The sequence below is a fragment of the Cetorhinus maximus genome, chromosome 7 (assembly GCF_964194155.1).
Source record: "Cetorhinus maximus chromosome 7, sCetMax3.hap1.1, whole genome shotgun sequence".
NCBI classification, from domain to species: domain Eukaryota; kingdom Metazoa; phylum Chordata; class Chondrichthyes; order Lamniformes; family Cetorhinidae; genus Cetorhinus; species Cetorhinus maximus.
Window position 1 is genome coordinate 3,233,817 of NC_135885.1, and position 27,126 is coordinate 3,260,942.

At 48.5% G+C, this 27,126-nt stretch overlaps 1 protein-coding gene across 1 annotated transcript; it reads right to left on the reverse strand.

Moving 5' to 3' along the window:
* Positions 1 to 1,367: 1,367 nt before the first annotated feature.
* Positions 1,368 to 26,833, reverse strand: LOC144682533 (sialidase-3-like). Its single transcript, XM_078544952.1, has 3 exons — positions 26,759 to 26,833; positions 15,126 to 15,337; positions 1,368 to 2,461 (listed from the first exon to the last, which is right to left on the reverse strand). Exons 2-3 carry the CDS (start codon positions 15,324 to 15,326, stop codon positions 1,475 to 1,477), a joined length of 1,188 nt encoding a protein of 395 aa, XP_078401078.1. The 5' UTR covers positions 15,327 to 15,337; positions 26,759 to 26,833; the 3' UTR covers positions 1,368 to 1,474.
* Between the last annotated feature and the right edge of the window lie 293 nt (positions 26,834 to 27,126).

The window sequence follows — 27,126 nt, forward strand, 5'->3', positions numbered from 1 at the left end:
TGCACACGTGAGGCTGTGTGGTCAGAATCTGACTGCAGCATCATGCTGTTATGGGCAAATATCATGCACCCTGTAGCTTCATGCTCAAAAATTAAGCTGTTTGTATGAGGTACGAGAGGAATGGGCACCTTCAGAGGTGGAAAGAAAATTAAAACAATAAGCATGTTGGCATGCACACATACTCTCACACTCATTCACATACAGAGCTACATACACCTAATCATTTTCTCATACATACACTTGATAATTCATACTCGCACATGGGCTCACACGCAAACTCTCTCATACAATCTTACACATAGACACACACTCAGCCTCATGCACATTTTCACACACCCACTACTCAAACTCGTGTATACAGGTACATACACCGTCACGTTCTTACACACACATACAGGCACATGTACACAGGCTCACTCGCATACACACATGCTCAGAGGAATTGATTATAAAAGTAGGGAGGTTATGCTTCAATTGTACAGGCACTGGTGAGACCACATCTGGAGTACTATGTACAGTATTGGTCTCCTTATTTAAGGAAAGATGTAAATGGGTTAGAAGCAGTTCAGAGAAGGTTTACTAGCCTAATACCAAGAATGGGTGGGTTGTCTTATGAGGAAAGGTTGTACAGGTTAGGCTTGTATCCACTGGAACTTAGAAGAGTTAAGAGGTCACTTGATTGAAACCTTTAAGATCCTGAGGGGTCTTGACAGGGTGGATGTGGAGAAGATGTTTCCTCTTGTGGGAGAATCTAGAACTAGGGGTCACTGTTTAAAAATAAGGGGTTGCTCATTTAAGACAGAGATGAGGAGAAATTTTTTCTCTCAGAAGGTTGAGAGTCTTTGGAACTCTCTTCCTCAAATGGCGGTGGAAGCAGGGTCTTTGAATATTTTTAAGTCAGAGCTAGATAGATTCTTGATAACTATGGGGGTGAAAGGTTATCGGGGGTAGGCAGGTATGTGGAGTGGAGGTTAGAATCAGCTCAGCCATGATCTTATTGAATGGTGGAGCAGGTTCGAGGGGCCAAGTGGCCTCCTCCTAATACATATGTTCGTATGTGCACTCATACACACAATCATACTTGCGCAAGAACACACACACACATGCCCAATCACAAACAGCACATATGCACAATCATGAATACACACGCATACATAATCATGCACAAAGGCGCACACACTCAAACACATGCACACTCAGATACACCATTCACACGCACACATTCACACACATGGGCACTCACTCTTTTATGCACATATGCACTCTCACATGCACTCAAATATTAACACACTCTCAGGCACACTCATGTGCACATATATTCACTCTCACATACAATTGCACATGCACTCATTCACACTAGCACACACATTCTCACTCACACACTTAAACTGTTCTTAGGATCTGGGAAGATTATTGTAGACAAGGTGGATCATTAATAGAAGCCAAAGGAAGAATCTCAATTGTGGTTGTACCATTAGAAGATGTTTTCCATCACCTCCTCAATGGTGAAGAGACAGAAAGCAATTTGTTCCCAGGACTTTGTCGTACCGCACTCATATAGACAAGCAAAGGTTCCCATATCATCAAGGTAGTTGAGGTCAGAGTAACCGCTGGGCCCAGTCTGGATGACCCAAGGTCCGTACCAATGTTTAGGCTTCAGGGGCATCAGATTGATGTAAACACCCAGGTTGGTCCGATTGCGCTTATGAAGGAAATAGCAACATTCACCGGTTGGGTGTGTGTACAGGAGCCAGGACATCTTGACTAATGGGTCAGGCCTATCAGAAGGCATGCCGATTGACTTTGGGGGATAGAAGCTCGCCACACTCCCCTGACACCCACCCTCTGTCTCTGACAGCCCTTTGGCTAAGCGGGCAATTTCCAAGTGGCCGGAATCCAGGCTCAACGCCTCCATCCTGCGACGGCCATTTGTCCGGGCATTGCAGTACAGCAGGTGGTAGCTGTCAGTGATGGTGATCTCCGCTAGTTCGCACTCCAGCCCCTGGTACTCAGGTATTGGCTCTGCCATTTTCCAGCTGTCTCCGCCATCATCACTGTAGAAGTAAAGCGAGTGGGGCTGCGTAAAGAACCAAGGTGGGATCAGCCAACACCTTCGTCGAATTATGTATGCATAGGCGGGAACTATGAGCCTCCCTTGCTGTGTCTGCACACCATGACCTGGCCCCACCCCAAACGTGCCCCACTTGTAGATTTGGGTGCCAAGGACACGGTACGTTAAGTCTGTCAGTCCACTCCAGCTGACCCCAGCGTCTCGGCTCAGCACGTAGCACAACCTGGTAGAATTCTTGCCCCACCAGATCTGCTGTGCCTCAGAGACTCCCTCCTTGATACAGGTGAAGAACAGATAAATCACTCCACGTTCCCGCTCGTACACTGGGCATGGGTTCATTGTCCGATAGCCTGGCAGCCTCGCCATCTCCAGCAGTACCGTGTCCTCCCACTAGGAACAGGAAGCACAACTAGATCAGGCACAAGCTATCCTCCGCAGAAGGTGCACCAGTGAGGTGAAGGTGGGGGGTTAATGAAAGAGAGGACTAGGGGAGGGACGAAAGGGGGATAGAGGGTGTGGTAGGTTAATACACAACAGCCTAGGCTGTGCCATCACAGACTGCCCTCGAAACACCACAACAATCAGTGACGCTGGTAAAAACCAACACTTCCAGCAAAAATCCTCCAACAGCAGCTGCCACTCATTCTCACAACTGCCCGATTCACATTCCCAGAGTATAGTGCATCCACGGTTAGCACATTGTCAGGGGTCTCTCTACCTCTCTCTCTTCCAGTTTCCGATCCGTCTCTCTCTCCTCCAGCCTCCGACCTCTCTCTCTCTCTCTCTTCCAGCCTCCGACCTCTCTTTCTCTCTCCTTCAGCCTCCGACCTCTCTCTCTTTCTCTCTCCTTCAGCCTCCGACCTCTCTCTCTCTCTCTTCCAGCCTCCGACCTCTTTCTCTCTCCTTCAGCCTCCGACCTCTCTCTCTTTCTCTCTCCTCCAGCCTCCGACCTCTCTCTCTTTCTCTCTCCTCCAGCCTCCGACCTCTCTCTCTTTCTCTCTCCTCCAGCCTCCGACCTCTCTCTCTTTCTCTCTCCTCCAGCCTCCGACCTCTCTCTCTTTCTCTCTCCTCCAGCCTCCGACCTCTCTCTCTTTCTCTCTCCTCCAGCCTCCGACCTCTCTCTCTTTCTCTCTCCTCCAGCCTCCGACCTCTCTTTCTCTCTCCTCCAGCCTCCGACCTCTCTCTCTTTCTCTCTCCTCCAGCCTCCGACCTCTCTCTCTTTCTCTCTCCTCCAGCCTCCGACCTCTCTCTCTTTCTCTCTCCTCCAGCCTCCGACCTCTCTCTCTTTCTCTCTCCTCCAGCCTCCGACCTCTCTCTCTTTCTCTCTCCTCCAGCCTCCGACCTCTCTCTCCTCCAGCCTCCGACCTCTCTCTCCTCCAGCCTCCGACCTCTCTCTCCTCCAGCCTCCGACCTCTCTCTCTCCTCCAGCCTCCGACCTCTCTCTCTCCTCCAGCCTCCGACCTCTCTCTCTCCTCCAGCCTCCGACCTCTCTCTCTCCTCCAGCCTCCGACCTCTCTCTCTCCCCCAGCCTCCGACCTCTCTCTCTCCTCCAGCCTCCGACCTCTCTCTCTCTCTCCTCCAGCCTCCGACCTCTCTCTCTCTCCTCCAGTCTCCGACCTCTCTCTCTCCTCCAGCCTCCGACCTCTCTCTCTCCTCCAGCCTCCGACCTCTCTCTCTCCTCCAGCCTCCGACCTCTCTCTCTCCTCCAGCCTCCGACCTCTCTCTCTCCTCCAGCCTCCGACCTCTCTCTCTCCTCCAGCCTCCGACCTCTCTCTCTCCTCCAGCCTCCGACCTCTCTCTCTCCTCCAGCCTCCGACCTCTCTCTCTCCTCCAGCCTCCGACCTCTCTCTCTCCTCCAGCCTCCGACCTCTCTCTCTCCTCCAGCCTCCGACCTCTCTCTCTCCTCCAGCCTCCGACCTCTCTCTCTCCTCCAGCCTCCGACCTCTCTCTCTCCTCCAGCCTCCGACCTCTCTCTCTCCTCCAGCCTCCGACCTCTCTCTCTCCTCCAGCCTCCGACCTCTCTCTCTCCTCCAGCCTCCGACCTCTCTCTCTCCTCCAGCCTCCGACCTCTCTCCTCCAGCCTCCGACCTCTCTCCTCCAGCCTCCGACCTCTCTCCTCCAGCCTCCGACCTCTCTCCTCCAGCCTCCGACCTCTCTCCTCCAGCCTCCGACCTCTCTCCTCCAGCCTCCGACCTCTCTCCTCCAGCCTCCGACCTCTCTCTCCTCCAGCCACCGACATCTCTGTCCCTCTTCCAGCTTCCCATCTCTCTCTTTCTCTCTTTCCCATCTCTCCCTCTCCTTTCCAGTTGCCCATCTCTCTCTCTCTCTCTCTTCCAGTTGCCCATCTCTCTCTCTCACTTCCAGTTGCCCGTCTCTCTCTCCCCATTTCCCTTCCAGTTGCCCATCTCTCGCTCTCCCTTTCCCTTCCAGTTGCCCATCTCTCTCTCTCTCTTCCAGTTGCCCATCTCTCTCTCTCTTCCAGTTGCCCATCTCTCTCTCTCTCTCTCTTCCAGTTACCCATCTCTCTCTCTCTCTCTTCCAGTTGCCCATCTCTCTCTTTCTCTCTTCCAGTTGCCCATCTCTCTCTCTCTCTCTTCCAGTTGCCCATCTCTCTCTCTCTCTCCCTTCCAGTTGCCCATCTCTCTCTCTCTCTTCCAGTAGCCCATCTCTCTCGCTCTCTCTCCCTTCCAGTTGCCCATCTCTCTCTCTCTCTCTCCCTTCCAGTTGCCCATCTCTCTCCCTTCCAGTTGCCCATCTCTCTCTCTCCCTTCCAGTTGCCCATCTCTCTCTCCCTTCCAGTTGCCCATCTCTCTCTCCCTTCCAGTTGCCCATCTCTCTCTCTCTCTCTCTCCCTTCCAGTTGCCCATCTCTCTCTCTCTCTCCCTTCCAGTTGCCCATCTCTCTCTCTCTCTCCCTTCCAGTTGCCCATCTCTCTCTCTCTCTCCCTTCCAGTTGCCCATCTCTCTCTCTCTCTCCCTTCCAGTTGCCCATCTCTCTCTCTCTCTCCCTTCCAGTTGCCCATCTCTCTCTCTCTCTCTCCCTTCCAGTTGGCCATCTCTCTCTCTCTCCCTTCCAGTTGCCCATCTCTCTCTCTCTCCCTTCCAGTTGCCCATTTCTCTCTCTCTCTCCCTTCCAGTTGCCCATCTCTCTCCCTCCCTTCCAGTTGCCCATCTCTCTCCCTCCCTTCCAGTTGCCCATCTCCCTCTCTCCCTTCCAGTTGCCCATCTCTGTCTCTCTTTCTCTACCTCTTCCATTTTCCCCCCCTCTCTCTCTCCCTTCCAGTTTCTGATCTCTCTCTGCTCTCTACCCCAGTCTGTTGCCATTTAGCTTGCCTTCCAATGGTCACTGCTCCTATTAACTGTCCTCTCTTGTTCCCCCCAATATTAAACTCACCCCCTCCCCCTCTGGCATTCTTTAGTCTTGAAATTCAGGTCCATCACACTGCCTGTTCCTCCAACTCACCCTTTCCATGGCCTCAAACTGTATGGACCTCCCTCCCTCACCGCCCACATCTCCACCTCCAACAAGTGACGGGCTTTTAAAAAACTCTAATGGTATCACATAATGACTGCTCTCTGAATTACTGAACTCCTGCTGTACTCTCTAACCTTTGCAGTGTTCTGGGCTATGGGCCTTGCACCTTCACTGGGGATGGGGTCTCTCAATACCCTGATTAACTGCAGGGGGTGGGGGTGTGGCAGGGGGGCAGGTCTTTATTCTTTCATGGGAAATGGGCATCACTGGTGAGGCCAGTGTTTGTTTCCTACCCCTAATTGTCCTTGAACTGAGTGGCTTCCTCAGCCATTTTGGAGGGCAGTTAAGGGTCAACCACATTGCTGTGGGTCTGGAGTCACATGTAGGCCAGACCAGGTAGGGACGACATTTCCTTCCCTAAAGGACATTGGTAAACCTGATGGGTTTTTACAGCAACTGATGATAGTTCTCATGGACTCCATTACTAAGACAAGCTTTTAATTCTAGATTTAATTAATTAATTGAATTTAAATTCCAGCAGCTGCCATGGTGAAATTTGAACCCATACAGCCAGGGCATTAGCCTGGGATTTTTAGTCCAGTGACATTGCCACTACAGGGTGCAGGGGCACCATGGGGAGTGTGGGTGGGGGTTTGGTGGGGGGGACGGGGTGTCAGGCCTGTGTGGGCGGGTGTGCTGCTTATGAAGTAAACAGAGGTTAAAACACAATTTCACAAAAGACAGGTTGGTAAATTATTATTTATGTGCACGAGCTAACCTGTCATGCTATGGGAAGCCGATGGCGTAGTGCTAACATCACGGGACTAGTAATCCACAGGTCCAGATTAATGCTCGGGGGACACGGGTTTGAATCCCGCGATGGACCAAAAGTCAGGCCATTCAAAAAAGTAGGCCATTCAGCCCATCGATTCTGCTCCACCATTCATTGAGATCATGGCTGATCTGCTAATCCTCAACTCCACTTTCCTGCCTTTTCCCCATAACCCTTGATTCCCTTACTGATTAAAGATCTGTATATCTCAGCCTTGAATATACTTAACAACCCAGCCTCTACAGCCCTCTGCGGTAAAGAATTCTACAAATTAACAACCCTCAGAAAATAAATTCCTCCTCATCTCTGTTTTAAATGGGCGACTCCTTACTCTGAGATTATGCTGTCTGACTCTCCCACAAGGGGAAACAACCTCTCAGCATCTACCCTGTCAAGTTCCCTAATAATCTTTTCTGTTTCAATAAAGTCGCCTCTCATTCTTCTAAACTCCAATGAGTACAGGCCCAACCTACTCAACCTCTCCTCATAAGAAAATCCCTCCATCCCCAGGGTCAATCTAGTGAACCTTCTCTGGACTGCCTCCAATGCCAGTATATCTTTCCATAGATAAGGGGACCAAAACTGTTCACAGTATTCTAGGTGTGGTCTAACTAGTGCCTTGTATAGTTTTAGCAAGACTTCCCTGTTTTTATACTCTATTCCCTTTGAAATAAAGGCCAACATTCCATTTGCCTTCCCTATTACCTGTTGAACTCGTATGTTAGCTTTTTGGGATTCATGCACGAGGACCCCCAAATAAAACAATGAATCCTCACCCCTTTTTACCCCCTGTTTTCAACATTCATTTTTATTCACTTATTTTATTTTTATTTATTTTCATTTTCATTCATTTATTCATTGTTTTATCCTCACCTTTTATCCTATTTTTGATCTTTTTTCCCCACCACCATCCCCTCCCCCTACCCCACTGCCACAAGGGCCACCTGTCACTTGTTCATGTTGTTCTTTTCAGAGTGTTTACCCTTGTCCTGCTATTATCATATTCTGCTTTCTTACCTCAATGTCACTATCATTACCTCCTTTAGCCCTTGTCAATACCATTAACACCTCCTTTGTTCATGACATCTTTATCAATCACTCCTTTGCCCCCACCTACCACTGGCCTTCTATCCAGCTTCACCTGCCCCACCCCCTTTAAACAGTCATTACATTTTTACTTCTCTTTAGCTCTGAAGAGTCATAAGGACTCGAAACCTTAACGCTGTTTCTCTCTCCACAGATGCTGTTAGACCTGCTGAGTTTTTCCAGCATTTTCTGTTTTTGTTTCAGATTTCCAGCATCCGCAGTATTTTGCTTTTATCTGTCTTCTATTAGTTATCCAATCCTCTATCCATGCTAATATACTACCCTCAACACCATTGTGCGGTACCTTATCAAACGCTTTTTGGAAATCCAAATATATTGCATCTACTGGTTCCCCTTTATCTATCTTGCTTGTTATCTTCTCAAAGAATTCTAATAAATTTTTCAGGCATGATTTCCCCTTCATGAAGCCATGCTGACTCTGCTTGATTATATTATGTATTTCTAAATGCTCTGCTATTACATTATTTATAAGACTCTAACATTTTCCCAATGACAAATGTTAAGTTAACCGGTCTATAGTTACCTGTTTTTTCTGTCTCCCTCCCTTTTTAAATAAAGGTATTGGCAGTTTTCCAATCCTCTGGGACTTTTCCAGAATCTAAGGACTCTTGGAAGAATCTACCAGTGCATCCACTATTTGTGTAGCTACTTCCTTTAATATCCTAGGATGCTACCCATCAGGTCCAGGGCACTTATCTGCCTTTAGCCCCATTAGTTTTCCTAGTACTTTTTCTCTAGTGATAGTTATTGTATTTATTTCCTCCCCCTCTTTTGCCCCACGATTATTTAGTTTTTTTGGTATGCTATTAAGTGTCTTCTACCATGAAGACTGATGCAAAGTATTTATTCAACTCCTCTGCCATTTCCTGGTTCCCCATTATTATTTCCCCAGCCTCTTTCTCTAAGTGCCTATGTTAACTTTGGCCTCTCTCTTCCATTTCATACATTTGAAAAAGCTCTTACTGTCTGGTTTTACATTACTTGCTAGTTTACCCTCAAAGTTTATTCTCTCCCTCTTTGGTCATTTTTGGTCATCTTTTGTTTGTTTTTAAAAGTCTCCCAATCCTCTGGCTTACCATTAATATTTGCCACATTGAATGTTTTTTCTTTCAATTTGATACTATCCTTAATTTCCTTGGTTATGCATGGTTGGTTTATCCCCTTCCTAGAATCCTTCTTCCTCACTAGGATATAACTTTGTTGTGACTTATGAACCATTTTCTTAAACGTCTGCCATTGCTCATCCACTGTCTTTTCTGTGAAACTCCTTTTCTAGTCCACTCCAGCCAACTCTGTCCTCATTCCTTTGTAATTACCCTTATTTAAGTTTAGCACAGTTGTTTCCAACTCAACTTTCTCACTCTAAGTGAATGCTAAATTCAACCATGTTATGGTCACTGTTTCCTAGAGGATCTTTCACTCTGAGATCATTTATTAAACCTGCCTCATCACACATTACCAGATCCAAAATAGCCTGATCCCTGGTTGGATCCACAATATTTTTTTCTAGGAAACTGTCCCAAATATACTCTGAATTCTTGCTCGTGGCTACTTCTGCCAGTTTGATTTTCCCAATCTACATGAAGATTAAAGTCACCCATGATTAACGTACTGCCTTTTTTACATGCCCTCATTATCTCCTGATTTATTCTCTGTCCTACAGTATAGCTACTGTTAGGGGGCCTATAGACTACTCCCACCAGTGTCATCTTGTCTTCTTCCCCTTGTTATTTCTTACCTCCACCCATATGGACTCTACATCTTCCGATCCAAGATCATTTCTTGCTATCGTACATATTCCATCTCATACTAACAAAGCTACCCCGCCACCCTTTCTTTCCTGCCTGCCCTTTCAAACAGTCACATACCTCTGAATATTTAGTTCCCAGCTTTGATCTCCTTGTAACCACGTCTCCCTAATGGCTACAAGATCATACCCATTAACCTCTATTTGTGCCGTTAATTCATTTATTTTGTTCTGAATACCATGTGCATTTAAGAGCCATTAATTTTGCGTTTTTACCATTTTTCCCCCTTTGACCCTATTTGCTGCTGTTTTTTTTATGGCAGCTGGCGGAATTTAAATTCAGTTAATACATCTGGGGGAATCTAAAGTTAGCTTCAGTAATAGTGACCATGAAACCATTGTCGATTGCCGTAAAAACCCATCTGGTTCACTATGTTCTTTAGGGAAGGAAATGTGCTGTCCTTACCTGGTCTGGTCTGACCTACATGTGACTCCAGACCCACAACTCTTAAATGCCTACCAAGCCACTCAGTTGTATCAAAACCACTACAAAGTCTACAAAAAGGAATGAAACTGGACAGATAGACCTAGGCACCAGAAAAAACAACGGCAAGCACAGCCCTGACAACCTTGCAAAGTCGTCCTCATTAACATCTGGGGGCTTGTGCCAAATTTGGGAGAGCTGTCCCACAGACTAGTCAAGCAACAGCCTGACATAGTCATCCTCACGGAATCATACCTTACAAATAACAGACACCACCATCAACATCCCTGGGTATGCCCTGGCCCACAGACAGGACAGGCCCACCAGAGGTGGCGGCACAATGCTATACAGTCGGGAGGGAGTTGCCCTGGGAGTTCTCAATATCAATATCAACTCTGGATCTCGTGAAGTCACATGGCATCAGGATAAACATGGGCAAGGAAACCTTCTGATGATTACCACCTACCACCCACCCTCAGCTAATGATTCAGTACTCCTCAATGTTGAACACCACTTGCAGGAAGCACTGAGGGTGGCAAAGGGACTTCAATGTCCATCACAAAGAGTGGCTCGGTAGCACCAATACTGACCAGGCTGGCCAAGTCCTAAATTACATAGCTGCTGGATTGAGTCTGCAGCAGGGTGAGGGAGCCAACAAGAGAGAAATGCCTACTTGACCTCATCATCATCAATCTACCTGTCACAGATGCATCACTTTGAGGATACCCTCCATGCTAAATGGGATAGATTTTGAACATATCCAGCAACTCAAAACTAGGCATCCATGAGGCACTGTGGGCCATCAGCAGTAGAATTATATACAACTACAATCTGTAACCTCATGGCCCAGCATATTCTGCATTCTACCATTACCATCAAGCCGGCATCAAACCTGGTTCAATGAAGAGTGCAGGAGGGCATGCCAGGAGCAGCACCAGGCATACCTAAAAATGAGATGTCAATCTGGTGAAACTACAACACTAGACTACATACTTACATGCCCAACAGCGAAAGTAGCATGCAACAGACAGAGCTAAGTGATCCCACCACCAGGATCAGATCTAAGCTCTACAGTTCTGCTACATCCAGTTTTGAATGGTGGTGGACAATTAAACAACTAACAAGAGGAGGAGGCTCCACAAATATCCCATCCACAATGAAGGGGGAACACAGCATATCAGTGCAAAAGACAAGGCTGAAGCAGTTGCAACAATCTTCAGTTAGAAGTGCCGAGTGGACGAACCATGTCATTCTTCAGCCAATTGATTCACTCCACATGATATAAAGAAATGGCTGAAGGCACTGGACATTGCAAAGGCTATGGGCCCTGACAAGATTCCAGCTATAATACTGAAGACTTGTGCTCCAGAACTAGTGCACCCTTAGCCAAGCTGTTCCAGTACAGCTACAACGCTGGCATCTAACTGCCAATGGGGAAAACTGCCCAGGAAGTTCTGTGCACAAAAAGTAGGACAAATCTAACCTGGCTAGTTACCATCCGATCAGTCTACTCTTGATCATCAGTAAAGTGATGGAAGGGGTCATCAACAGTGCTAGCAAGTGGCTCTTACTCAACAATAACCTGCTCACTGAGGCTCAGTTTGAGTTCCGCCAAGGCCACTCAGCTCCTGACCTCGTAATGACCTAATAATAAAAAAAAATTATAGCCTTAGCCCAAACCTGGACAAAATAACTAAACTCAAGAGGCGAGGTGAGAATGACTGCCCTTGATATCAAGTCAGCATTTGACCAAGGATGGCATCAAGGAGCCCAAGCAAAACTGGAGTCAATGGGACTCAGGAGGAAAACTCTCCAATGGATGGAGTCATGCCTAGCACAAAGTTAGATGGTTGAGGTTGTTGGAGGTCAATCATCTCAGTCCCAGGACACCACTGCAGGAGTTCCTCAGAGTACTGTCCTAGGCCCAACCATCTTCAGCTGCTTCATCAATGATGAAGTGGGATGTTCGCTGATGATTGCACAATGTTCAGCAACATTCAATGACTCCTCAGATACTGAAGCTGTCCGAATGCAGCAAGACTCGAACAACATTCAGGCTTGGGCTGATATGTGGGATGTAACCAGCAGAATTAATAAGGGGGAGCCAGTGGATGTTATGTATTCGGGTTTTCAACAAGGTCCCACACAGGAGATTAGTAAACAAAATTAGAGTACATGGGCCAGAGGATTGGGAAAGTTTTAAAAACCAAGGCAGAATTTTGCCCTTGGCGTGTGGGATCGGCAGGGGTGGTTGGGAAGCCGACTGCCACCCATGATCCACAACCACCCCGATTTTATGCGGACGGGCCAATTAAGGCCCGCCCAGTGTGTTACGCAAGCGGCAGTGCTGCCTGTGTGGGCAGGGGGAGGAGTGCGAGCCGACCTAGCGCTCACTTCACGCATGCGCACAAAGAGTGCTGAGTAATCTGTGCCTCGGGGAGATGAAGAAAAGATTCAAAACACTATTAAACATCAGAAAAATTTAGTAAAACATGTCCCCTCATGTGACTCTGTCACATGAGCAGCGACATGTCTTTAATTAAAAATTAAAGTTTTATTTCATTGGAATTTGCTTTTGGAAACCTCATCCCACCTGTGGATGAGGTTTCCAAAAAATTCAAAGGCCACTTGGCTTTTTCGCCCGCCTGTCAACCATCAGGTTGAACCAGCAGTGAAAAATTCAGGACAATTGATTCACAATGGCCTTAATAGGCCTTTTAATTGTCAGTGGGCATGCTGCTGGCTCTGGCGCACGCCCGCCGACCGAACTATCGTGCAACTACACGTTGACATCGGCATGCTCAGCCGACATCAACATGTGTCAATTCACGCTCGGTTGGGTTGAGCGTGTGCCCACCCGCCGAGCTAAAAATTCCAGCCTAAGAGAAGATAATCAAAACAATAATAAAGAGGGAGAAATTAAACTTTGAGGGTAAACTAGCAAGTAATATAAAACTGGACGGTAAGAGCTTCTTTAAATATATAAAAAGGAAGAGAGAGGCCAAAGTCAATCTGGGCCCCTTACAGAATGAGGCCAGGGAAATAATAATAGAGAACCAGGAAATGGCAGAGGAGCTAAATAAATACTTTGCATCAGTCTTCAAGGTAGAAGACACTAATAGCATACCAAAAATACTAAATAATCATGGGGAAGCCTTGCTAAAACTATACAAGGCTAGACCACACTTAGAATACTGTGAACAGTTTTGGTCCCCTTATCTAAGGGGAGATGTACTGGCATTGGAGGACAGTCCAGAGAAGGTTCACTAGATTGATCCCAGGTATGGAGAGATTTTCTTATGAGGAGAGGTTGAGTAGGTTGGGCCTGTGCTCATTGGAGTTTAGAAGAATGAGAGGCAACCTTATTGAAACATATAAGATTCTTAGGGGGCTTGACGGTGTAGATGCCGAGAGGTTATTTCCCCTTGGGAGAAAGTCTAGGATCAGAGGGTTTAATCTCAGAGTGAGGTGTCGCCCATTTAAAAAGAGATGAGGAAGAATTTTCTTCTCTCAGAGGGTAGTGAATCTGTGGAATTCTTTACCACAGAGGGCTGTAGAGGCTGGGTCGTTAAGCATATTCAAGGCTGAGATAGACAGATTTTGAATCAATAAGAGAATCAAGGATTATGGGGAAAAGGCAATAAAGTGGAGTTGAGGATTATCAGATCAGCTATGATCTCATTGAATGGCAGAGCAGATTCGATGGCCGAATAGCCTACTTCTGCTCCTAGGTCTTATGGTGGCTAGTAACATTCACGCCACACAAGTGCCAGGCAATGACCATCTCCAACAAGAGAGAATCCAACCATCGCCCCTTGACATTCAATTACATTACCATCGCTGAATCCCCCACTGTCAACATCCTGGGGATTATCATTGACCAGAAACTGAACTGGACTAGCCATATAAATACTGTGGTTATAAGAGCAGGTCTGAGGTTGTGAATTCTGTGAGAGTAACTCACCTTCTGACTCCCCAAAGTCTGTCCATCAAGTCAGGAGTGTGATGGAATATTCTCCACTTGTTTGGATGGGTGCAGCCCCTATTTGAAGCTCGACAACATCCAGGACAAAGCAGCCTGCTTGATTGCCCCCCCCAGCCACCACCTTCAACATCCACTCCCTGCATCACCAATGCACAGTGTGTACCTTCTACAAGATGCACTGCAGTAACTCACCAAGGATCCTCCAACAGCACCTTCCAAATCAATGACCTCTACCACTAAGAAAGACAAGGGCAGCGAATGCATGGGAACACCATCACTTGGAAGTTCCCCTCCAAGCCACACACCATCTTGACATGGAACTCCATTCCTAACAGCACTTTGGGTGCACCTATACCACATGGACTGCAATGGTTCAAGAAGACAGCTCACCACCACCTTCTCAAGGGCAATTAGGGATGGATAACAAATGCTGGCCTAGCCACCAGCGCCCACATCCCGTGAAATAATTTTTAAAAAATTGCTCGTGAATAGCCTGGGATTTGGAACACCACGGTCTTCAGTGGTCTTCCTGCTTTGGGGCCAGTGTATTCCCTAAGGGGTAATAGTCTAAAAAAAAAACACCCTTGACAAGGTCGGCATTCATTGCCCATCCCCAGCTGCACTGAGAAGGTGGTGGTGAGCTGCCTTCCACCTGAACTGCAGAACAACTGAATGGCTTTGCTAGATTACGTTTGAGACCACAAGAGTCAACCACATAGCATGGAACTTGAGTCACGGGCAGGCCAGACTGGGTAAGGGTGGCAATTTGCCTACCCAGAGAGGCATTACTGACTCTGTTTGGGCTTTAATGAGAATCTCGCAGCTTTGATGCTCAGATTTTTTTTCCTAGTGCCAGCTCAGATTTAGTAAATGCTGTTCCAGAAGTCAGTCAGAATATAATTGTTATATTTTTAGACGTTTACTGTGCATGGAAACTTTAGGCTGCATGTCGAATAAATAACTTTAAAGAGATCATCCTTGCAATGTGGATATCATGGTGAGGTGAGCATTTACTGCTTGTCTCTGGTCAGCCTTGAGGAGGTGACAATGATATGACTGAGTGACTTGCGAGGCCATTTCAGATAGCAGTGAAGAGTCTACATTGTTGTGGAGTCACATGTAGGCCAGGCCAGGTAAGCACGGTGGGTTTCCTTCCCTAAAGGACACCAGTAAACCAGTTGTCTTTTTGCAGCAACGCGACAGCTTCATGGTCACTTTTACTGAGATAGGCTTTCTGTTTCCAGGTTTGTAAAACTGAATTCAATTCTCAAATTGCCCATGGTGGGATGTGCACTCGAGATTAGTCGACCAGCAACATATCCATCTATACCACCTTACCCTTTCTTTCTTGATCCAAAAAATACTTGTGCCCTTTTGAATTTTCCAGGACGTAGTCAAGAAGTCTCGACTGTGGATGATACATACCTTCACTGATCCCTTGATTTGCTTCCCTCTCCTCATTACCAGAATCTTTGCATCCACATCTCGTGCAGAGGTTCGTTTCTCCGCAAAGGCTAAAAAGGTTTTGTGCTCACTGAGGTAGAGAAGTGAGGGGATGCGATACACAGCTCCATTCCTTTCACTCGCAAACAAGATAGCTCTACTCGGAAGATGGTCAGCTGGCATAATTGCTGCACCTGCAACAAAGGAAATGGAGAAAAACATTTTTTTTCCCCTATGTCTTCGCATAATCTCACTGAATAAATAAAATGGTGCCAGGTGCTGCTGTGGGTGACCAATTCTCTCCTGAAGAAGAAAGCAGGTCCATCATTAAATAAGAACATAAGAATTAGGAGCAGGAGTACACCATTCAGCCCCTCAAGTCTGCTCTGCTCTACTATTCAATACAATCATGACTGATCTTCAGCTTCAACTCCACTTTCCTGCCTGCCCCTCATATCCCTCAATTCCCTGAGCATGTAACTCCTGCAGCTGACCAGAAAGGCGTCAGGAACAATTGTGCATGTGCGCTTGGCCTGCACTACAGTCAAGGATGATAGGTGTGTGCCGCTTTGCTCCCAGGCCTGTTTAACACTGCAAAAAGGCTAGTTCAATACTGCAGCTTTAACCACTAAACAACATTTTTCTATTGATTTATTGGAATGAGTTGAAAAGGTTTTGTGCGGGGAGATGGTGGTGTCGTGGTAATGGCACTGGACTAGTAATCCAGAAGCCCTGATATATTGCTCTAGGGACTTGAGTTCAAATCCCACCATCGCAGCTGGTGGAATTTGAATTCGATTGATAAAAGTCTGGAATTGAAAATTAGTTTCACGGTCACCCATTACTGAGACTATCAATCATTGATTGTCATAAAAGCCAAAACTCACCTGATTCACTAATGCCGTTTAGGGAAGGAAATCTGCCATCTTTACCTGGTCTGGCCTACATGTGACTCCAGAACCACAGCCCTGCCCTGAATAGCCCCTGCAAACCACTCAATTCAACAGTAATTAGGGATGGGCAACAAATGTTGGCCTTGCCATTGACACCCACAATCCCATGAAAGAATTTTTAAAAATCTTGCAATCATAGTGCTCCAAAATAAGATCCATCATAATCACTCAAATTAAAACACTGAGAAAGATATATTAATACAACTCAGTTACTAAGGAAACTCATTCAAATTTTTCCTTAAAGGTAAATTCCAATTTCCAGTAATTCACTGGGTTATTTTCCTCATTTTGGCTAGGCGTGGGAACTCACAGTTGTTTAAAACCTCACTGTTAAAATGGTTGCTCCAAGTAGCTGCAATTTTTTTCTATTAACTCATTTTGATGTTAAGGAGACAGCTATAAAAAACCAACTTGCAAAACAAAATGCATAATTCAGTGACAGAAAACAGAGCTGCACTTATAAGCATCTCTCACTTCTAAACAGTCACAGGCTGACGTTGACATTGCATTTGTGCATGTGCAGGAAGTGCTCTCCCTAGTGTTGGGGCACAATAAATGCAGTCTTCCCTGAGACATCAAAAATCTGCCTCTCTCGGCTGTTAGGACCTACCCCCACATGAGGTTCCCCAAAGTTGTTGGTCCAGGTGAGACCCCCTCAGCTTGTCATCGTCTGGCTAGGACACCCCCAAATTGTTATGCCCCAGGTGAGGGGGGATGAACTGGCTCCCTGTCTTTTTTCAGCACCCCCACCCCCTGTTGATCGCAACAAGATTTAATCTAAAAGGGATCCCTTCTGTGGATGCTTTTTTCCCAGACCCAATCGTTCTGGTTTTGAAAGAGCCAATTTGATCAGACATTCTTGAGTTAAAAGTAAAAGTAAGTTGATTAACTACTAAAGGCAAGAAAAGATAAAACACATGCATACACGGTCATACAGGTTAAAAGTAAGAATTTAGCTTGAAGTAAGTGAAAATAATATATTTTATATTTTTTTTAAAGGTATACGGAACAGTCCTTGACTCATGATTGAGCATTGCAGTCGTTGTGATTCGAGATTCTAGTAGAATTGACTCCAGTAGGCAAATAGTCGGATTTGAGGTTCCTGTAGAGTTGACTCCGGCAGACAAATAGTCTGGTTTCGAGGTTCCAAGTGTTGAATTTGGTAGAGAGGGAGAGAAGTCGGGTTACCTGCAAAATGGCGATTTGCAGGGGTACTGTGTGTGGCTGTTACTTCTCAGTCAAACTTCCAGCACTTGCTCTCTCTCAAAACAGACACTGGGGCAGCTTTTCTGCTCACTTTTAACCCCTTCCTTTGTATATCCCAAGTGGGAAGCGAATTCACAAATTTGTCTGGGCATTGCTCACAGGATTTCTTGATGAGATGATTCTCATCTCCCATTGTCTCTACCAGAAGGAACAATTAGTTTCTGGATGTCTTTAGAAGTACCTTGTCTGGCAACAGGGTGGGGTTCCATTACCTCTTAGGGAGTTACCCTGCAGCATCCCAGCCAGTGGCTTGTGTGTATTTTAACAAAAAACTCAGGTCTTATTTTTAAAGTCCAATATTTCTGGATGCAATTCGGTGTTTTTCTTTATCATGACACAGCTTTAAATATGTTTAACGATGGAGCATCCACAACTGTTTGGGGAACAGGATTCTAAAGATTCACAACCCTTTGGCTGTAGAAATTTCTCATCTCAGTCCTAAACGATCAGCCCCTTATCCTGACACTGTGCCCCCATGTTCTAGATTCCCCGACCAGTGGAAAAAATCTTTCATTGTCCACCCTGTCAAATCCCTTCAGAATCTTGTATGTTTCAATGAGATCACCTCTCATTCTTCTTAACTCTAGGAAACATGGACCTAATTTACTTAGCCTCTCAGTATAGGAAAACCCTATCATCAGAGGAACCAATCTAATGAATACACTGCTGGGAGAAGGATCAAGGGGCTGCAGGCAAGTCTGGTTTAAAAATGTACTTCGATTTTCCTTATGGGCCACGAATGCCTCCTTTTCCTGGGGCTCCTCCCCAACACCTGGGCAAATTTCTGTTCCTGCCCATCGAACAGCTACAGTGTCTGGTCAGGTTTGGGTGGGAATCCAGGTGAATTCATGCAAATGAGACCCAGTTGCTAAGATCAGCTCTGGTCTCCGCCTTTTGGAATTCCTTGCTCACTTTCAAAAAGGGGACCAGAGAAAACATTTCCTCTGGTGGGGGAAATCTAGAACAAATTGGGCACAATAAGGCAATAAAAATTAGGAGCAAGAGTAGGCAATAGGCACTGGCCTCTCTCTGCCATTCAATAAGATTCACCCGAATGCTGTATCCCTTGATTTCCCTAGAGTCCCAAAATTTTATCTATCTCACCCTTGATATATTCAACGACAAAGGGGAGGTGCTCCATAAATGTATAAATGAGTCTTATTTTTCAACCCCAAATTTACATTTCTCAGAAGGGCTCAAGTATTTTTCAGTCTGGTTGAGTGCAGCTCCAACAAGAAGAAGCTCAAACCCATCCAAGACAAAGCAGCCCGCTTCATTGGCACCCCATCCACAAACATTCACTCCCTCCACCACCGACGCACAGTCGCAGCAGTGCGTGCACCATCAGTAAGGTACACTGCAGCAACTCACCAAGGCTCCTTACACAGCACCTTCCAAACCCACGACCGCTATCATCTAGAAAAGGCTTGTCCAACACATGGCCCGTGGGCCACTATCTAGCCTGCCAGGGCTCTCTAACCGGACCTTCAGTCCCAGTGTTCAAAATGTAGGGAAGTGAATTCAAAGATTCTTCAAAGAACTGCTCCTCCAATCACAGGCTGTTTCTCTCTCACATTTGCTGTTAATAAAATCACTAGTGAGCCAATCAGCAGCAAATGGGGAAGAGAACCAGTCTCTGATTGGAAGAGCTGCTTTCTTCAGCCGGAAAGTATGGTGTGATGGCAGCAGAGAGTCTGAAGTGGCTGCAGGGCGAGGGGCTGCAGGGGGGGGGAGGGGCTGCAGGGGGGGAGGGGCTGCAGGGGGGGGAGGGGCTGCAGGGGGGGAGGGGCTGCAGTGGGGGGAGGGGCTGCAGGGGGGAGGGGCTGCAGGTGGAAGGGGCTGCAGGGGGGAGGGGCTGCAGGTGGAAGGGGCTGCAGGGGGGAGGGGCTGCAGGGGGGAGGGGCTGCAGGGGGGAGGGGCTGCAGGGGGGAGGGGCTGCAGGGTGGGGGGGAGGGGCTGCAGGGTGGGGGGAGGGGCTGCAGGGTGGGGGGGAGGGGCTGCAGGGTGGGGGGGAGGGGCTGCAGGGTGAGGGGGGGGAGTGGCTGCAGGGCGAGGGGGGTGGAGTGGCTGCAGGGCGAGGGGGGGGGGGAGTGGCTGCAGGGCGAGGGGGGGGAGTGGCTGCAGGGCGAGGGGGGGGAGTGGCTGCAGGGCGAGGGGGGGGAGTGGCTGCAGGGTGAGGGGGGGGAGTGGCTGCAGGGCGAGGGGGGTGGAGTGGCTGCAGGGCGAGGGGGGGGGGAGTGGCTGCAGGGCGAGGGGGGGGGAGTGGCTGCAGGGTGAGGGGGGGGAGTGGCTGCAGGGCGATGGGGGGGAGTGTTTACAGGGGGGGGAAGTGGCTGCAGGGCAAGGGGGGGGGGAGTGGCTGCAGGGAGGGGGGAGTGGCTGCAGGGAGGGGGGAGTGGCTGCAGGGAGGGGGGAGTGGCTGCAGGGAGGGGGGAGTGGCTGCAGGGGCGAGGGGGGTGGAGTGGCTACGGGGGGGGGAAGTGGTTGCAGGGCGAGGGGGGGGAGTGGCTGCAGGGCGAGGGGGGGGAGTGGCTGCAGGGCGAGGGGGGGGAGTGGCTGCAGGGCGAGGGGGGGGAGTGGCTGCAGGGTGAGGGGGGGGAGTGGCTGCAGGGCGAGGGGGGGGGGAGTGGCTGCAGGGCGAGGGGGGGGAGTGGCTGCAGGGCGATGGGGGGGAGTGTTTACAGGGGGGGAAGTGGCTGCAGGGCAAGGGGGGGGGAGTGGCTGCAGGGAGGGGGGAGTGGCTGCAGGGAGGGGGGAGTGGCTGCAGGGAGGGGGGAGTGGCTGCAGGGAGGGGGGAGTGGCTGCAGGGAGGGGGGAGTGGCTGCAGGGAGGGGGGAGTGGCTGCAGGGCGAGGGGGGTGGAGTGGCTACGGGGGGGGGAAGTGGTTGCAGGGCGAGGGGGGGTGGAGTGGCTACCGGGGGGGGGAGGAGTGGCTGCAGGGCGAGGGGGGGGGCTGCAGGGCGAGCTGCAGGGCAAGGGGGGGGCTGCAGGGCGAGGGGGGGGCTGCAGGGCGAGGGGGGGGCTGCAGGGCGAGGGGGGGGCTGCAGGGCGAGGGGGGGGCTGCAGGGCGGGGGGGGCTGCAGGGCGGGGGGGGCTGCAGGGCGGGGGGGGCTGCAGGGCGGGGGGGGCTGCAGGGCGGGGGGGCGGCGAGGGGGGGTGGAGTGGCTACAGGGGGGGGAAGTGGCTGCAGGGCAAGGGGGGGGGGAGTGGCTGCGGAGGGGGGGGAGAGTGGCTGCAGGGCGAGGGGGGGAGTGGCTGTTGGGGGGGGGGGAAGTGGCTGCAGGGCGAGGGGGGGGAGTGGCTGCAGGGCGAGGGGGGGTGGAGTGGCTGCAGGGGGTGGGGGGGGAGTGGCTGCAGGGCGAGGGGGGGGAAGTGGCTGTGGGGGGGGGGGGGGGGGGGTAGTGGCTGCGGGGGGGGGAGTGGCTGCAGGGCGAGGGGGGGTGGAGTGGCTGCAGGGCGAGGGGGGGTGGAGTGGCTGCAGGGCGAGGGAGGGGTGGTGGGGGGGAGTGGCTGCAGGGCGAGGGGGGGGTGAGTGTCTGCAGGGTGGGGGAAGAGTGTAACTACCAGACGAGGGGAAGACACTGACTGGCTGGTGTGTGTGCGAGCGAATTGATGGAGTTGATAAAAAAAACGGTGACTGCTCTTAAAGCAGCAATACATTTACAGACATACATGTAAGAAAAATGGCTGTGGACAGGAAATTATAAGAGACCCCAGAGAGAGGGCAATTCTGTGGAAGGCAAAATACGAATCGATCGACGGCAGTCAAGAAAGCCACGGTAAGCCAAACACTGAATTCGTTATTAACTGGGAAGCCATCGGAAGCGCAGTCCCCTTACAGTCGTTCACGATGTCGCAGTTCAGGCAAGTCGTTCCATTCATCCCCATTCCAGGTGACTGGTCTCAGTGTGTCGAACGCATTGCGTTCTTTTTTACTGCTAACGACATCGCGGGGGAGGAGAAGAAGAGGGCGATTCTTTTGTCCACATGTGGGAGCAAAACGTACAGGCTGATCCACAGCCTCACGTCACCTAACACCCCCTCCCCACTCGAAGACCTTCGACGAGTTAATAAAAATTGTACAAACCCACCTGAGACCAAAGCCCTCAGTTACTATGCAGCACTTAAAGTTCAATTCAAGGAATAGGCTTCCAGGGGAGACAATAGCTGACTGTGTTGCCGTTTTAAAGAAACATTGTGAATTCGGGACGTCCATTAGAGATATGTTGAGAGATCGACTGATATGCGGGATTGGAGATGATACTATTCAAAGGCATTTGCTAGCCAAGATTATTCTAGACTTGCATAAGACATTAGAATTAGCCACAACCATGGAGAGTACTGTTAGAAATTCGGAAGCTAGAAGAGATACACAAAATGATACACAAAATACACAGAAAGGCGGGAAACGCCCCCTATGTACAGATCAGTAATAAACAACAGTATCACAGTGAAAACCCACTAAATGAATGAGAGAAATGCATCCAGGCATCCAGTGGGCAATCGACAATCCAAACAGGTCGAATGCTTTTTCTGCCACCGCTATGGTCACATAAGGCGGCACTGCAGAGATAGGCTGAGGCAGCATTTTAAAGACAAAGGAAGAAATCGTGAAATATGTCTCATGGAAGAACCAGAAGAAATAGAATCAGACATCCATTCACTATATAACCTAAAGGTGGGAGAACCGAGCCAATCCAAGTAGTCATTATCGTCAACGGACAACCCGTTAAGATGGAAGTTGATACTGGAGCGTCGATGTCCGTCATTGGAGAACATACATTCAGATACTTGAATAAAGGAACCCATTCTTTAAGACTGGGAAGTTGGGAAATTTCGGACACTAAACTGAGAACATACAGGGGTGAAGAAATAAGACTGAAAGGGTTTTATCAAGTCTCGGCGATGTACGGAGTTTAATCTGAAAGGTTGCCCTTGATAATGGTATCTGGAGAGGGCCCCAGCTTAAAAGGCCGCAACTGGCTCGAAAAGATTCAACTGAAATGGGCCAAAATTTTTCAAATTACAACAAAAAGCTTACAGGAAGTGTTGCAAAGGTATGCTTCCGTTTTGAACAACGAGTTAGGAAGGATTCGAGGGCTACAGGCCAGAATCCATGTAGACCCAAACAAACCCACCCCCACCCCCATGCCTGTAGCCCTCAAATCCTTCCTAACTCGTTGTTCAAAACGGAAGCATACCTTTGCAACACTTCCTGTAAGACTTTTGTTGTAATTTGAAAAATTTTGGCCCATTTCAGTTGAATCTTTTCGAGCCAGTTGCGGCCTATTAAGCTGGGGCCCTCTCCAGATACCATTATCAAGGGCAACCTTTCAGATTGAATTCCATACGTCACCGAGATTTGACATAACCCTTTCAGTCTTACCCCTAGATTTATAAAAGCCAGACCAGTCCCTTATGCTCAAGACTAGGCGTTACAAAGGTAACAAAAAGAAAAAACTGAAGGCTCTCTGAATGCACGTAGCATTCATAACAAAGTAAATGAATTGATGGCCCACATTGAAGTAAATAAATATGATCCGATAGCAATTACAGAGACGTGGCTGCAGGACAACAAAGATTGGGTCCTTAATATTGAAAGGTACATGACATTCAAGAAGAATAGGAAGCTAGGTAAAGGTGGAGGGGCGGCACTGTTAATCAAAGAGGGCATTGGTGCAATAGTTAGAGATGACGTTGGTTCAGGAGATCAGGATGTAGAATCTTGGGTGGGGATTAGGAACAGTAGGAGAAAAAAGTCACTAGTGGGAGTGGTCTACAGGCCCCCTATCAGTAGCCACAGCGTAGGACAAAGTATTCAAGAGAAAATATTGTGTGCTTTTGATAAAGGGACGGCAATAATCATGGGTGATTTTAATCTACACATAAACTGGAAAAATCAGTAGTAGCCTAGATGAGGAATTCTTAAAACGCTTTTGAGATAATTTCTTAGATCAGCATGTTCCGGAACCAATCAGAGAGCAGGTTATATTAGACTTGGTATTGTGTAATGTGACAGGATTAATTAATGACCTCAGAGTAAAGGCACCGCTAGGTAGCAACGACCACAATATGATTGAATTTTACATCCAGTTTGAAAGGGAGAAGAGTGGGTCTAATACTAGTATCTTAAACTTAAATAAGGGCAATTATGTGGGGATGAAAGCTGAGGTAGCTGAAGTGAATTGGGAAACTAGGTTAGAGGATAGGTCAATAGAGAAGCAGTGGCTGACATTTATGGGGATATTTCAGAGTATTCAGAATAAGTACATTCGCACTATAAAGAAAAATTCTAAGAAGAGAAACCGCCATCCGTGGTTAATACGCACCAAGGATTGTATCAATGCACACGTCTACCCTTTGGGAACTCCTCTGCGTATGCTATTTTCCAAAGAATGATGGAAAATTTGCTCCAAGGATTACCCCATGTTATCGTTTGCTTGGATGACATATTGGTCTCGGGACTGACCGATGATGAACACTTAGCAAATCTAGAAGAAGTGCTCAAACACTTCGCACAAGCAGGGGTACGTTTAAAATGAGAGAAGTGTCTGTTCCAAGCTAAGGAGGTAGTTTACTTGGGCCACAAGGTTGATGCGCAAGGCCTGCGTCCTGTGGAAGAAAAAGTCCAGGCCATTCGCGAGGCAACTGCCCCGAGAAATACCACAGAGCTTAAGGCCTTCTTAGGCATGGTAAACTACTACGGCCAATTCCTCCCAAACCTCTCGACTGTGCTGACCCCGTTGTACGGCCAGCTTAAGAAGAACCAGAGATGGAGTTGGCAAGCCCCACGCCAGGATGCCTTCCTGAAAGTGAAGTGATTAAGATCGTTGGCCTTGTTGGTCCACTTTGACCCTAAGAAGGAATTAATTTTAACAAGTGACACGTCCCCTTATAGAATAGGGGCTGTCCTTTTACATCGGATGACGGATGACTCCGAACAACCCTTTGGTTATACATCTCACACACTCCCATGTCGCAGAGCAACGAAAGTCCCAAACTGAAAAAGAGGGCTTATCTATTGTGTTCGGTGTCCGCAAGTTTCATCAATATCTCCATGGCCGCCATTTCCATATTATAACGGACCACAAGCCCCTACTGGGATTATTTGGAGAAGATAAAGCGATACCCGCTATTGCATCGGCTCGCATCCAAAGATAGGCACTAATATTAGCTGCCTACGAATACACTTTTGTTCACCATTCGGGTATTCAAACTGCATGTGCTGAAGCACTGAGCCGCCTTCCCCTACCAGCTAATAACGGGGAGGCTCTGATTCCCCAGGAACTGGTCTTAGTGCTAAATTTTCCGGATTCCTCCCCGGTTCAGACCAGACAAATCCATGAGAGGACAAGCCGGGACCCACATATTGCCTAACGTCCGGGAGCAGGTCTTAAATGGCTGGTCAGGTGGATCTAAATCCGAAGAGATGAAGCCCTATTCTGATTGCAGATATGAGCTCTCCTGCCAGGACGGCATATTACCCTAGGAAGTAAGGGTTATCGTGTCCCCGAGGGGGTGAAGGCCGTTATTAGCCAAACTACACAGCGCTCACCTGGATATTACCAGAATGAAGATGCTCGCACGCAGCTTGTTTTGGTGGCCAGGTATGGACTTGGATATCAAAACCCTGGTCAAAAGCTGTCCTCAATGCCAACAGGTGCAAAAGCTCCCCCACCGAGCGCCATTGCACCCATGGGAATGGCCGGGGTGACCATGGGTGCGCCTTCATATCGATTATGTGGGACCCTTCTTGGGCACAATGTTCCTTTTACTGATTGACTCCCACTCCAAATGGATGGACATCTATGAAGCCCACGTCAGCTGCCACCATAGATCATTTGCGGCAGAGTTTTGCAGTGCATGGGTTGCCGGAGGTCCTCGCGTCTGACAACAGGACTGCTTTTACCAGCGGGGAGTTCCACAGGTTCACGACCCTTAACAGCATTACCCATATCAAAACCTCACCCCGCCACCCAGCGTCGAATGACGTGGCTGAGCAGGCAGTCCAAACCTTTAAATCCAGGATGAAAAAGATGGAAGGGGATTACATCGGCATGAGATTGTCCCGGTTTTTGTTCACATGCAGGACCACGCCACACACGACAACCGGCATTGCCCCTGCAGAACTACTAATGAAGAGACGTCTTCACACCCGCCTGACCCTTGTTTGCCCGAATTTAGGGGAGAGGCGAGAGAAAAGCCAAGAGGCGCAGAACAGCTGGCATGTTGGTCATGGTCGCAAAAGAACTTTTATGATGGGAATTGCAGTCCTCGTGAAGAACTTTGGAGATGGGCCCAATTGGCTGTTAGGCGAAGTGAGTGCAGTAACTGGACCCCTCTCCTATTATGTATCGGTAAACGGCTGAATAATTAGACGACACATGGATCATCTCTGCAGAAGAACACCAGTCCCACAAGAAGAAATGCAGTCTTCATCTACGCTTGGGTCTGTGCCGCCTGTAGAGGACAGGTCACACGATTTGGAAGTACCGAGAGGGTCGGGGAGACAAACCTTCCAATTTCCACTGAGGAACCTAATGGACAACTGATCTTTGACAAGGAGGTCTCGTAAAAACCAGCTGAAGTTGTTGAGCAGCGACACTCAGCACATCCAAGAAAATCTCTTGAGAAACTTGATTTGTAAATAGTTACTAGTGTAAATAGTTCATGTTATTAAGTGTGTTAACTGTATTTTTTAAGTAAAGGGAGCGGGATGTGGTAAAGTGGAGTACCATGTACCTTTAAGAGAATGCAAGCGGACTAACCATATGGTAGTACTGACTAATCTCTGTACAGTGCGGGAGCTGGAGGTGGTTGTGGGAGTGTGCGAGGATTTAGTGCTCTGCCTTCTGTTGCAATAAACAATTATAGTTTGTTCTTAAGTCGGTCTCTCTCCGTTATTGATAGCGAGTATCAACTAACAAGAGTATATGAAGGCGTGCAACTCGAGTTTACTCGACTAGTGAACTCATAGACCCAAGACATAAAACTATGTTTCCACACTGACCACATTTCAAATTGGTTGTAAAACAGTTTGGAAATGGTCTGAGGACTGCGAAGGCGCTATATAAATGCAAGTCCTTTCTCTTTGACAATAACTAGTAGTTCTTCATAAAAACATCAAAATAAAAACAACAATGTAATATGTATGTGTGAAATAAGCAGTATAATTGCAATAGGTTAAACATTTCTATCAATAACTTGGACTCCGGCTCTAGGCTCGAAGCCTGGGCCTCGAGTCCGGCTCCGCTCTCAGGCGGTGAGCGAAGCGGCCAAAACAAAACAAAACAAAACCCCGCCGCCAAAAATTAAACCTCGCCAATTCCCCAAAGCGCGACCCAGAGCCGCGCTCGCCAGTTTATTTTAATTTAATTGCACTTTTTTTACTTTTACCTGAGGCTCTTCGGACCCTGTCGCTATGGAAACCGGTTCCAACTGAGCAATGAGCATGCGCGGGGCACTCTGGCAGTTGTAGTTTCACCCCTCCCCCTCCTCCACCCCCTTCCCCCCTCCCTCAACCCTCCCCCACCTCCTCAACCCTCCCCCAAACCTTCCCTCACCCCCACAACCCTCCCCCTCCCTCAACGCCCCCCCCAAACCTTCCCTCACTGCCCCATCATCCCCACCCTCCCCCTCCTCCACTCCCTTCCCCCCTCAATCCTCCCCTCCCTCAACCCTCCCCTCAACCCTCCCCTTCCCCTCAACCCTCCCCCACCTCCTCAACCCTCCCCCAAACCTTCCCTCACCCCCACAACCCTTCC

What these genes read in the sequence shown, in the direction of transcription:
- LOC144682533 (XM_078544952.1), bottom strand. Translation starts at nt 15,326, where the DNA reads ATGCCAGCTGACCATCTTCCGAGTAGAGCTATCTTGTTTGCGAGTGAA. An exon ending in AAATCAAGGGATCAGTGAAG is followed by an intron (nt 2,462 to 15,125) that starts GTATGTATCATC and finishes TCCTGTTCCTAG; the next exon opens with TGGGAGGACACGGTACTGCT.